The 13,832-nt window shown below is 44.8% G+C and overlaps 1 protein-coding gene across 3 annotated transcripts in view; it reads right to left on the bottom strand.

Annotated features, from left to right (window-relative positions):
• The window catches only part of RAB44 (RAB44, member RAS oncogene family), a 353,899-nt gene that overhangs the window by 162,907 nt on the left and 177,160 nt on the right, over window positions 1-13,832 (bottom strand). For all 3 annotated transcript variants that reach the window (XM_069633561.1, XM_069633560.1, XM_069633562.1), the window contains exon 9: window positions 1,448-1,493. In XM_069633561.1, coding sequence (XP_069489662.1) covers window positions 1,448-1,493 — 46 coding nt within the window. The remainder of the gene's footprint in view (window positions 1-1,447; window positions 1,494-13,832) is intronic.

Below are 13,832 nucleotides of genomic sequence, written 5' to 3'. Positions count from 1 at the left end.
GTGGAACCCAAATGACACAAATGATGGAAACCGTGCTGGAAAACCGTAGCATGATTGAATTAAAATACATGTCTTGGGCAAGATGAACCTGTAGTTATAAGTTAGGATCCGTTTTTTAAGCAACTATTTGGAGAAGGTCAGCCAATTGGTGCTTTTTTCATTATAGAAAGTCTTGATGTAAGGTATTTGTTTACATTGCATAAATATATGAATGTTTGAGATCAAGATTGATGTGGGTCTTTATATTTGCATATCAAAAATACATGATCAGCTATTAGTCTAGACCCAAAGGGATTCCATTGATGTCTCTGTTGAGCATCTGCAGCAGCAACATGCAATCCTTAGCCAAGTTCCTACAACCCTATGGAGTTGCTGGGCAGGCTGTCTTAGCTGAAAACATAGGAAAAGGTTGTTCCACGTAACAGTTTAGTGTCTGGATGCTTTATATGTGTCTTTCTTATTAGATGAGCTCATGCTACCTACATCGAGGTTAGTTTCCTCCTGTGCACTGAGATCACAGAATATGGAATTAAGGTATTGATATTATTTTAGGTATACTATCACTCACTCAAAATCTGTATTGGGCTCGAATCAGTGTGTGTTGATGGAAAGTTAACACATGTGTGATGTTAGTTTCCCTGAATTAAATTCACTGATTTACACACATTATCCATCATAGCTATGGTCTCTCTGATCATGAAAAAGCACACAACGTATGTAGCATCCAAGAGACATTTTTTTTTTTCCTGATTATTAAAGATCTGTCAATGAGTGCTTTGTGTCATCGCTAATTCAATGGCCCTTGTGCAATGCATCTCGCCATTCCTAAGAGGGCATGTGTAAATCCTTAGTTCATCCAGAATAGGGAAAAAACAGATATGGAATATCTTGGCAAGCTTACGTAAACCAGATCCGGTATATAATGTCAAGCTTCGGCAAAACAGATCCTGTGTATCTGGTTAAGCTTCAGCAAAACCAGATTCTACATATAATTCAGGCTTAAGCAAAGCAAAAGGAATGTTTACAGAAAACAGCCAGGGAAGGTGCAAGGGAGGCAATGTAACCATGAACATTTCCCGTCCAGTTTCTAGTTAGAACTTAGTAGTGTAGAGCACTGAAATATTGTGGTACTGTAGTGCTTGGAAGTGGTAAAGACAAAAGAAGCCAGGGACATTTTTAAAAGAAGTGAGCATAAACAGGGCAGCTATAGGTGCAGAGATAAAAGGCATATCATGTAAATAGCAAGCAGAGAAATGACAGGATTAGATCTTGTGGGGTGTTTGTATTCACAGTCACATTGAACTGGGACATGTTTCACCTGAGTACAACTCAAGCGTTTAAATAAAGATTTCAAATGGCGCGATTTACATCATTTACACCCTTTCTGGAACAAGCATCCCATGCTTTGCATATTATAATTCTATTTTAAGTTCAAAGAGCATCATACCTGTATGTCATGAATGGCGTGTGATCCCTTTGATATTGGTTGCTCCCTGAAAATAAAATGCATTTGGATGATCCATTAGGAGTACATAAATGAAATGTTGCAGCAATACATTCGTATTAATGATCTTTACACATTCAAATTTTGTGAGGCATTGCTGCGGGCTGTTTATGCGCTATATAAATGTAATTAATAAATAAATAAATAAATAAATAGTTCAACCCCAAGTTCCTATAATAAATAGGTTTAACGAAGGACTGAGCTACTTTCTGCCTGCAGTCTCTGTTCAATCCAGACATTGCACCTATGTAATTAGTGCATTTAAAAGAGATGATTTCCACCCACTGTAATACTTACCAATATAATAGCAGCCTGCAATATCCTTATAAGAGCCTGTAAGTCATTTTCTTATTCTAGGCTATTTTTGACTTACATAGTGACCGTTGTTACCCTGGCGGGGACACTAGCCATTCAGGGAGATCGGAACGCAGGCTGTATTCTCTGGTATAAACCTGCATTCCCAGCTCGCCCCTTGCTGTGTGCCCCTCGCCCTGTGCCTCCTTTCGTCACTCGCTTCGCCCCCGTACTGTCTTTAGCACACGCAAGTTACATGCAGGTGCTAAACGCGAAGAACAAAAATACAAAATAAACACCTTTCATCAGTGTTCAAAGCTGCGGTGCGAACAGGAGTCCATCTTCAGCGTTGATTCATAATTCCTGACGCGGCGTTGCGGACTGAGGGAAAGTAGGTGTTTACATTTTTTGTAGTTTTACTTTGTCTTTTACGAGTGGCTGGAGAAAAATATATCATAAGCAAAAGTTACCTTTCTGCAGTCTTGCAACGCCACGGCTGGATTCGGCGTTGGAAGACGGAAGAAAGATACATGTTTCCCTTTTTGTTTCTACAGACATTAGTTCCTGCATGTGGTTACTCACGGGTGCTAATGGCGATGTGACCCTCATCGATGGGACAACCCTGCCGGTAACGGCACTGACAATTCGCTCAGCCCCTCAACTTGGGCGGCAGGCCATTACAAACAGGGTCAGATCGCATCAGAAAATGACATCACTATGCATTTACTATACTTCAATTGTGACATCAGAATGCCTGCTGCTTTAGACAGCAGAGAACAAAATTCCATTGCAACACTTAATTAAAGCTCTCATTTATCTTATTGTTTAAAGCACAGACCTAGTTCGAGAGCAGCAGAGTGTGGGTAGCCGGCATTTGGGGTCGCATCTTTCAACAGTAGCGTAGTACTGTGAGGTCTATGCGTCGGTATGTGCATCCACTGGAATTATTCCTTGGTCAGGTGTTGTTTAAAGAGCCATGTTTTGAGAGATTTGCGAAATTGGAGTATTGCGGGGGCATTCAATGGGACCAAGTTCCAGAGGGTGGGTGTATGGCAAGAGAAGGATTGTTTGCGGGTCCTTTTTTGTGGACAAGTTGATTCAAGCGGGTTGGTCGATTTGCTAGACGAGGAGCATGTGCCATCTGATTTGTGGAGCTTAGCCGCCAGGTACGCTGGTGTGTTACTCGTGACTGCTTTGTAGATGATACATGCAGTCTTGAACAGTATCCTGGCTTGGAGTGGAATTCAAAGTAGTTCACGCAGGATGGAGATAATTCATTAAAATGTACATGCTCCCGTAATAAGACGTGCTGCAGTGTGGTGGACTGCTATTAGGGGAGCCAAGTGAGCAGCTGGGATCCCTGTCAGGAGAGCATTTGCCCCATCAATATGCGAGACCACAAGGGCCTGCACTACGGTCTAGAAGTTTTGCGGCGGGATGAAGGCTTTGATTTTTGGAAGGTTAGTGATTCTGATCTAGGCTATTTGGGCTTTCTTGCCTATGTGTTTCTGGAAGGACAGATTGCTGTCAATGCTGAAGCCTAAGGATTTTGCTGAGTCTGAGAGTTGTTTGTCGATCAAATCTTTCCTTGTGCATATCATTGAGCTATTGTTGGACAATTTGTTTTTTAGCAGGTGCACCAATGAGGATGAATTCTTGGATGGGTTTAGTTTGAGGTAGGTAGTCGAAATCCAGGACTGAGTAAAGGCTAGGTAATCTCGGAGACAAATGATGTCCTGTATGCTATTTACCCTCATGTACAACTGAGTATCGTCTGTATTGGTGGCTGGCTATATTGGGATCTTTGAGGATTGATGAGAGAATGGAGCCTTCGGTGGACTCTGCAGGAGACCTGGAGTCAGTTAGAATGCAACAAGTTCATCTGGACCGCCTGGTGTCTGCCTGAGAGGTAGGAGGTAAACAAATTCAGGACAGTGCCGGAATCCCATCCTGTCAGCAAGAAAAGAGAGATGGATGCAGTGGTCGTAATGTGTTGACTGCAGCCGGGAGGTCAAGGAGGACGAGAAGGCATGAGTCACCCTTATCCATGATTTGGAGAGCATCACCCACCACCTGAATGGTGGCTATCTCGATGCAACACTTTGGGTGGAACACTGTCTGATAATCATTTAGGAGGTGGAGTTTTTCGATTCTGGCGAGTAGTTGTGTTGCAACTACTTTTTCCAAGATTTTGTCAATAAACAGGAGGTTCGTAATGGGCCTATAGTTAGCCAGGTCATCTGGATCTAGGGTTGTTTTTTTCAAAAGAGGTGTATGAGGTCAGTCTTGAGGGTGTTCGGGAATGATCCTTCTGCGAGGAAGGCATTGATGATGCTGAGGAGCGCATTGAGCGCCGGGCCAAGCAATTGTTTAATGATGGAGGCTGGAACTATATTGTCAGAGTAAGAAGTAGGTTTGAGGGAGGCAATCATTTTTACGAGACCCAGGGAAAAGAAAGGAGAGAATTCTGTCCAGACAGGCAGTGTTTATGCTGCATTACAGAGGATGCTAATGCTGTGAGAGGTTGATTCGATGTTCTCTCGGATTGTGGCTATTTTTTCAATAAAATGGGTTTATTCTGTCACATTTTCCCTCAGTTTCTTATACCTCATGGACGAGTGAGGGTGTGGTACAATACTTTACTACTTCAAAGAGGGCTTTGCTCCTGTTAGAGGCTGCTGCAATGGTGGTGGAGTAGTAAGCAGCTTTGGCCTCGGTAATCAGAATCCTATGGTTTGCATGCAGAGAGTTGAGGTTGGTGAGGTCTCTGGAGTTATGGTTTTTGTGCCACCCTTTCTCTTGGGCTCTGATTGAGTGTTTGTTGGAAGTTAGCTTGGGGGTGTAGCATGGGGCGGATGGTTTGGTCTTAGCCCGGCTGGATTTTATGGGGGCATGAGTGTCCACCAGTTCCATAGTACAGTTGCTGAATAATTGCAGGTGGCCAGAGGCATTCCCTATGGTGGGGAAGTCTGCAAAGTTTGCTTCTGCCTCATTGACCGGCAAGGTTTTAAATGAGCAGCGTTGAGTGAGGTGGCATTTAGCCTGACCTTTGTAAGTCGTAGTCGAGTGGGTGAGTGATAATGCAATGGCGGCATGGTCAGACAAGTCAAATGGGATAGGGACTGCACAGGTGATCCAGGGGAATGATGTGAAGACTAAGTCAAGGGTGTTGCATTTGCTGTGCGTGAGGGAGCACACAATTTGCTAAATGTCCATGGAAGTGGTCAGTGCAAAAGGTGTGCTTCAAGTGTGGTTGTCAGCCTGAGCCTCAGGGACATTAAAAACACAAAGACATTTTTTGAATGTGCTAATTTTCCATTGGAGATGTCTGCAATGAAAGAGTCACTCCTGTGAGGTGGCCTGTAGATGAGGTGGAAGGTAATTGATTCCTTGTACGATAGAGGGAACCGGTTGGCAAATGATTCAAATGAGCTTGTTCTGGGAGTGGCGTTGATGGAGTATGGGCAATCGCTCCTGTGGATGATTGCCACTCCAGCTCCTGCCTTTCCTGGCCAGTTGGCATGTTGGATACAGTAGCCTTGGGGTAGGAGGACATCGAACACATTTGGGGTGGATGGGGTAAACCATGTTTCAGTAGTCAACGGGGCATCAATATTGTTGTACGAGATGAGGTCAGCGATCTCTGCAGCGTGAGAGACTGCTGAGCGAGCATTGATCAACATGAGAGGGCATGTGCATGTGGTCTGTGGGTGGGCCACATGAACCCAAGTGGTCCAAGTGGGTGGGTGCAAGGGTAATATTGATGAAGTTCGCTAGGATGCTGACCGGGACTGCTCAGGGCACTTAGCTGCAAAGGGGCAGATGAATATGCAGGTATCACCTACTGCCCCTACTGAGATAAATATGCAAGTATCAATCCCTGCCCCTACTCCTCACCATTACTGTACAGGTGAGAAACAATAACAGCTGAGGCAGCCCTAACACCCCATGAATCTAGGGGTGAGAGATGACACACACTATGCCAGATTCCAAGAAACAGTACTTTAAACAGTCAATATACATACTCTGCCATAAAGAATGTGTTAGGTTGTGTGACACTAGTAGGGATTACAGTTAGATAGCAGAAAGCACAAGTAGTGTGCTGTATACAGCATAGAAGGGAGGAGGATTCCTGAATGCTGAGAGAGGGACTCACTACACTGATAAGGCAGATGAAATTATAGGCAGTTAAGATGTAACATAGACGGCAGGTACACCAACATATGTCAGATGCACAGGTTGAATGTAACATGAATAGAGACGAATATAGGTCGCCAATATTGCGAACAGAAGCACAGAAATACAGCCATTTTCTGAGCACAGAGGTTGCAGCAGGCCTAGGAGTTAGCAAGGCCTCAGACAAGATGATGAATACATAAAAACACATTTATTTTAGAAACTTTGAAGCTGCCCAGACAGTAGTTCATAGCAAACGTCAAGGTCAGATGCATGGAAGGGAGTCATGGATGTGCAAAACACAGCGTCAAGATAACAGTTCCCAGGACGAGAAGCAGTAGACTCCCAAATTAATTAAGTTACAATAAGAGCACATACTGTCATAGATGTTCAGATGCATGAGATCACTATGCCAGAGACTCTATAGTGTATAGACAAAGTGTGTCTCCAGTGGCCACAAAGAATACAAAATGAACTTTAGAATTTGCTAAAAGCCCAGTAAATAGGAAGAAATTCATTCTCCAGCACGGTCCCCTAACACGTGATCAAGACTTTAAGAATGCTGGCTATTCATTATCAGCCAAGTACAGATAGGATGCCTGCTGAAACTCCCTAGCACACACACACTGACATGAGATGATACACAAGGCCACATACAAAAGAAAAGATTGACCACATAGCCTGGGAACGATGGGGAGTACATTTAATTAGAATTAGTGCAGACCATGGACTTCTCTATCCCTTGCTCTATGTGTCTCTCACATTTTGCCGTCTTGTCAAAGTGTCCAAGGTTGGTAAGTAAAGTGCCAACCAATAGAAATCCCTCTTGCAACACCGCCCATGATGAATAACGCCAGCCAATTTGTTGCCTCTGATGGGTTGGGCTCAGTAGGAGCTATCAGAGATGTATAAGCCAATGAGGACATGAACACGTATGTATTTTATATATATATCTTAAGATATTAACCAATCATAACCACTTATACGTTTTGCAACTGATATCATATTATGATGTCATTGCTTACGTAATTTTAGCACAAAATCTGCTCACACTTATTGTAATGATGAGAACTGCTTGTATGCTGTCCCGGCACAGATTCTGTGTTTTGAATAAAGCTGAGTTTGTTGTACATTTTGAGTACTCCATTCTTGAGTATTGATTTTATTAAGTTTGGTAAATTGGGGCCTGTCTATACATGGCCATTCGGACCCTGGTGATAGTGGCGATGGCATGTGGAGGGAGGAGACACATGGTGATGTCATTTGGTGAGTAGCAGTAGAAGTAATTAGTTTGTAGGTGAAATGCAGGATAGCTGGTCAGACCCTTAGCGCTATCATGGCTGAACAGGCACAAACAAATGAGGTCCTTGTCTTTGCACACCCTTTGCTGAGGATGCCGGTTATGGGGACGGCTAAGGGGTACTGATTAAATAGGTGCTGGACGGAGAAACTGAGTGGCAGGGCCTGGTCACATCACCAGCAGCCTACTCAATGCTGCCTGCCTGGAGATGGCCTACAGTCCTTAAGTAGAGGCTTGGAAGGTGTGAAAACTTGAGGTGAGCCGAGCAACTTAGTGCCAGGGCCTGGTCATGTGACCAGCAGCCTACTGAATGCTGTCTGCCTGGAGCTGGCCTACAGTCCTTAAGTAGAGGCAAAGAAGGTGCAAAAACTGGAGGTGGGCGGAGCAACTGAGTCACAGGACCTGGTCAGTGGCCAGCAGCATGCTCAATGCTGTCTGCCCGGAGCTGGCCTACAGTCCTTAAGTATAGGTATGGAAAGAGCGAAAACTGAAAGATGGGCAGAGCAACTGAATGGCAGGGCCTGGTCGCGTGACCAGCAGACTGCTCAATGCTGTCTGCCTGGAGCTGGCCTACAGCCCTTAAATAGAGGATTGGAAGGCGTGAAAACTGGAGGTGGGCGGAGCAACTGAGTGGCAGGGCCTAGTCACGTGACCAGCACACTACTCAATGCTTTCTCTGGCTAAGACAAGCTCTTAAAATTCCTTTCTTTAAAATCGCCTTCTGTGACATACACAGTGACCAAGAACTTTTTATGTTTTTGTACACTGCTAGACTTTCACCACAAGAGCAAAAATCTGCACATTATTGCTTCATTTAAAGCCCAAAACGAAAATATTTTAGATGCATTTTATTTACCTGTTTAAATTATTTTTATGCAACATATTAGAAGCTGCATATTGTTTTTCTGTAATTCAAACAGACCCTACATTGATCATATGTATTAGCACCTGGAATATCTCTTGCAAGAGGTGATGACAGTCTGTGGTCAGGTATTAATAGGAATAAAATATCCACTACCGTAAATAAAGAGAATATTGCATGTCACCTCATAGTTCAGTGGCCTTATATATGAACTCAGTCTTTTGGCCATGCTCCTCTATTTGGTCAGAGAACTCCTCAGTGACTTCCAATATCCTTGTAAGGTACACTAAGGGGTACGTTATCCCGTGTATAAAAATGAAGAGCACTGTTGTGATGGGATTGGGGAAATAAGTTAACACACTTCTAGAAATAACTGAGGTTGGGTAGTTCCAGTTAGCTAAATGAATGCAGGTATCAGTACAATACACTTTGATGATTTGAGTGTCTAGAGAAATTCAGCCAAATAATTCAAACACGCCTGCCTCTTCCTAGTAATACATATTCTACTGAATATTAAGAAAGTTATAAAAACATATGAATGCAACATGGAAAGGATTCCATAGGATAGTGTCCAATCCCATCAGGATGACATTCCAGACAAATGAACATTAATGATTTTGCTCTCATTAAACTGCAGCTAATCTGAGACTATCCAACTTCTTATGGTAGAAATGTAGTTGCATAGGCTGACAGATTGAGAGCAGAAGTCTGAGATGTGGGTGTGAAATTGAATATTCACCACCCCTAGGTGACAGATAGGACACATGAATTGGAAAAGAGAATGCGCAGGTGAGAGGGAACCATGGGAGATCTCACGGGTGTCTTGTTAAGTTACTTCTCAGTAAACTGCAGAAAGGTTCTCCTAAAGTAACTTTAGTGAAGTACATATAGAGTCAAGTGCATAACAGGGCAAGACTCACCGCTGCCCACCACCCAGGCTACATCCTCCCAAATGCAGCTTGTGGAACAGCAGGGGTTGAACTATTCTATCACACTCTCTCATTTCACTCCTGAAATCATATTGCTTGCCGCACCATTCCGTCCCAAGCACAGAGACTGCAAGGTTATTGTTTGGGTTGAGGATGAGGAGATTCCCAAAGAGAATTGTTGCTAGTGATCAAAAAGGAAAGAGAAAAACAGGATCCACAGAACCATGGCAGTGTACTATACACACCTGTAGATCAGTTTAACACAGCTGTGAGAAGTAGTGTGGCTACACCTTATTATGCTGCTTTATGGATTTCATTGGATACCTTCAACAGTGCCCCTTCCACAACATGTGCAGGAGGAAACCCTGATTTGTAGTCGTCTAGTGGAAAGTTAGGCCTGATATTCAGTGTCTATAATGATTGTTGCCTTGGTCACATACATTGTTGTCTTACTGAGTTAGGATGACACAATCAAAATTATGGTTCTGCTGATAACCATGTATCCCCATGTCTGGGAATATACCTAAATACCACTGTGCACGACTAGGAACTAGCCACACTACACATAGACACACCAAGAACGAATCTAATCCTTATACTCAACAAACTCCACTGAGACTCGGGAAATAACCTTAGAGAAACACACCTTTGCACTTTGTCCATAAATCCACCGACACTACACATAGATGCATCAACACAATAAAACAAAACACCTAACAGTCATCCATGACTGGACCCCTTGTGGATACAACTAGCCAGTGCATACGACTACAACCCCACTCCAACCTCATATGACCCACAAACACCAGCACACTCCAAGGCACAGAGTCCTATCCATAGGCTTACAGCAGGCAGGGCCTCTCAAATCGAACCAACTCCCACACGAACAACGCACACAATTGCCAGTTGCTCTTGGTTCTGAACCTATATTATCATCCTATCCTCACTAACATAACCCACCATCTTCTCTTACAGAGACACATGAGGGCCTAGAGACTGACCTCAGGTGGTAGCGGTGCACGGTATATATCGACATAACATAATATTGGAAGGCCAGTATATAATCATTTTTTGGGAGAAGAGAGCCAAGATTGTATTTGCCAAGATCAAGCTTGGTACATGTTCCACGGATTTCATAGCACATAATCTTCGATAATTCATGTGGTGGGCTGCAACTACAAGTAGTGTTTCCTTACCCTCCTTGTATACCTTCCAAAGTCATGTCGTAGCTACTTTGTCCTTGAAGGATGTCGTGCTTAAGCCCACTTGTTCAACCTTGAACAGTGACTCTGCTATTAAGTAAACTACTTTCCTAGACCAATTGAGAAGTGGGGACTGGACATCCCTGCATGGTAGCTCCATTACTTTTTGGCACAACAAAGTCACATTTATAAGTAGGCAGCCCATTTTGGGGGGCACTGATTTCGGTAGGGCATTACATGTGCAAACCAGATATTCCAAATTGGCCAGCCAATTTCCTTTATCTCAATATGCTCACTATCATTGTTTACACATGCATATCTAGCCAATAGGTTGCACCTCTTTAAATAATCCCTTAGTGGCTACTTTATTGAGAAAGACCAACGGCAATTTCAGGCTTTTGGTGAGGGCAAAATGGCAAAATCCCCCACATTATATTAAGTCTTGCTTATGGAGGTTTAATTCAGGTAGGCAGAACGCACAGGGGCCGATTCATGGATTTTTCTGCATAGAAAATTGGGTCCTTGCACGCGCCACTGCACGCAACTGCACGCAAATCCGCCTCCATCGATTCATGGAATCGAATGCGCAGTGCTTTTCTTGTAATTGCGTGGTTTTCGCACTGGCTTGGCACGTTTAGCGAGCCGTCAAGGGCCTAGCGCGAGACTCCAAGCAGAGCGTTGGCGTGTGCTAGAGGGCTGGGAAGGGGGAGGAGCACTGAAAACAGGGAAGAACTTGCAAAAAAGTGGGCATTCCGAGGGACAGCCTGCAAGCAGTCCCTCGCACGCCCACAATTGCGCGGCACAAGACATATTCATGGATTAGATTGGATTGGAAATGGCCACGCATGTCTTTCATACGATCCGCCATCCGAAGGCAGGCGTAAGTACATTGGAATGTAGGATTTTCAGCACACAGATGGGGTCGCATGTTGGATGTCGTGGTGCGTGTACTCAATCAGGGTTCCGATGTAACACAGGGGTGCGCATAAGCAGTGTAGCAGGGTGCAGGAATGTTTTACGTGGGTTCGCACACAGATTTCCTGAGTTATTGGCGAGTTAGGATTTTTTATATGCATGTTGTCCGGGTGCCGGATACAGTTACGGGGGACTCTGCACAAGGGGCCCAGAATCGCAGGTCTGCTTAGGGGGGACCCCACGCACTGTTTGAAGGGTGCATGCATTCACACTCGGGGGGCGCACAAAGGTAGCTGATCTGGCAGTTTTTTGCTTTGCATGTGGGTGTGTCGGGGGCGTTCCAGCCGTGACTTGCGAATATTGTTACTTTGCTCAAATTATTCCATGAATACGCATGGCGTGCATTTTTTCTTCTGCGCCCAGTGTCCATCTCGGCACGTGCCCCTTGCGTGATTTCGGCGCGAAATTCCATGAATCAGCCTCACAGTAGCTATAGAAGGAATACATTGGGTTGAACCTGGTTGATGTGACGTGGGAGCTGAAACTGTATCGATTCTCTACAACAAGTAGTGGAACCCAGTTATGTATCTTTTCCTCCCTATAAAGCTCCAACCACTTTAATTATGCTTTAAACATGGAAATATGAGAATAGCAATCTGTGCTAGGCTAGTCATGCAAGGTGAGAATCGGTTCCCTCTCCACTGCTATTCTGGTGTCATGATGTAAAGCCTTTTAAGTTTTGTCATTCAGACAACAGCTGTTCAGAAACTGTGTCTACCCTCACATCAGGGGGTACAATCAGCGGTGCTGCCTGTCCTGCTTCTGCAGGTATTCTGTTCACTGGACAATTCAGTGCACCTCTAAAGTCCAGTCCTCCCACAGTACTGGGAGAAGGCTTAGAGCCTTCAGCCCTGAGCTGAATGTTACTTAATAACACTGAAGAGCAGGCTTGCCTGTTGCACAGGTGGACTTCTGTTGAATGGACAACGTGGTCCCAAAACAATTTGGAGTCACCTCTATGAGGACTTGAGTGCCCGACTCCCCGGGTACAGATGGAAGACTCTTCTCCTCACCACTCAGGAGATGTGAATGGCAACTAAGCACCTATCTCTGGCTCCTCACATGCACAAGAACACATGCAAATGCCTTCTGTGCACACAATACATTGCTCACATCTTGTAATACAGACAGACTCTCCTTAAGTAGGGACCAGAGATGTGGCATTACCAATTGATTGGTAGGCACTGCCTCTCTTGCCTTGCATGTTTTCTCACCTAATTCCCGATTGGCTCCTTGTTTACTGCCCTACCCAACCCTCCCCCCACCTCAGCCTGCATAACAAATCTTTCAAAAACCTGACTCCATGCCGTAATGTACTCAAAGTATTCCCCACCTCCCTCATGACCCAACTTCTGCCACTGGCAGTGCCACATCTACCCAGAGCATCTACACCAGTGTCTCCCACTCCCTCAACTCTGTTGTTTAAATCTGGGTCTCCCAGGGCTCCCAGGCCCACAACGCTACCCAGCCCATTGAGTGTGTGGGTCAGCCGGGTTTGCACCATCAGAATGACCTGTGTCGTTATAACCTTGGTTAAAGGAGGGGGCCTAACAGTGTGGCACATAGCTCTGCCCACCTCCTACTAGCCCAGTCCACGTCAGAGCAGAAGCCATGCTGTCAATGTCACAATTCGTTCCTGATATACTGAGTGCATGTTGCCTACTCTTCATCACTACCTGTCACGTGGCGTATGCTGCTTGGAGGATCTTCCATCTCAGGTGATATTTCCTTGCGGTACATTTTAGGCGTTTGTTCAAGTAGGTGGGTACCTGTGGCCTTCAATTCTGCGTGGGCAGAAGAGGAGGTAAGAGTTGTAGAGGCGTAGCAAAATGGGTAGTACTGCTGTCAACCATGGAGCACATCAGCAAGTGGGCAGTGGCAAGACAGTAGCCACCACACAGCTCCAGCCCTTGAGTATGGTGTGAGCCAGAGAGAGAGAGAGTCTGTATTCCGATCGCAAAAATTGCTCCTTAGCAGTCCTAGGACATGTCAGTGTGTCAGGCAAATCAGGGAGTGCATGTTCTTCGTTGATCCTAACGCATCACAATGTAATTAACGCAAAGGCATAGACATAGAATAGGTTAGGCTCAGCAAACACAAAACAAAAGGTTTACAATTAATCTTAACCTCTGGCATTGCTCTGGGCAACCCTCAAGACCATTGTTCTTCGAGTTCCAAGCCATTACAAAAGTCCATATGTTTCCTAGAGACCCAAGCTACTCCTCGCGGATGAGGCCGAACGAGGCTGAAACATGTCTGGCGATGCTTGAGATCCTGTGCAGAAGGGATGTGGCCTAGCAGTTCGGGCTGGACTGCCCCTTTTGGGGTGGGACCAAGTCTGATTTGCATATGGTATTTCCCCATTCTTAAATGGCTTGGCAGACGAAGAACGATGAGCGATGCCAGTGGTTAAGATTAATTCAAAACCTTTCGGCCATCACCTCTTTTGTTTAGCTGGAATCAGCAAGGCATCAAGTCAATGATGAACGGTGTGCTCAACGTCACCACCACCGATTGTCTTTTCTCACCAAATACACTTCTCCCTTATGGGTCGCTACTGTTGCAGTGACAAACAGATTCCCATGCTTGC

Source organism: Ambystoma mexicanum, chromosome 13 (genome assembly GCF_040938575.1).
Source record: "Ambystoma mexicanum isolate Mex_15411 chromosome 13, UKY_AmexF1_1, whole genome shotgun sequence".
NCBI lineage: Eukaryota > Metazoa > Chordata > Amphibia > Caudata > Ambystomatidae > Ambystoma > Ambystoma mexicanum.
Note: the sequence above shows the minus strand (reverse complement) of the source record. Positions and strands in the feature narration are given on the sequence as shown.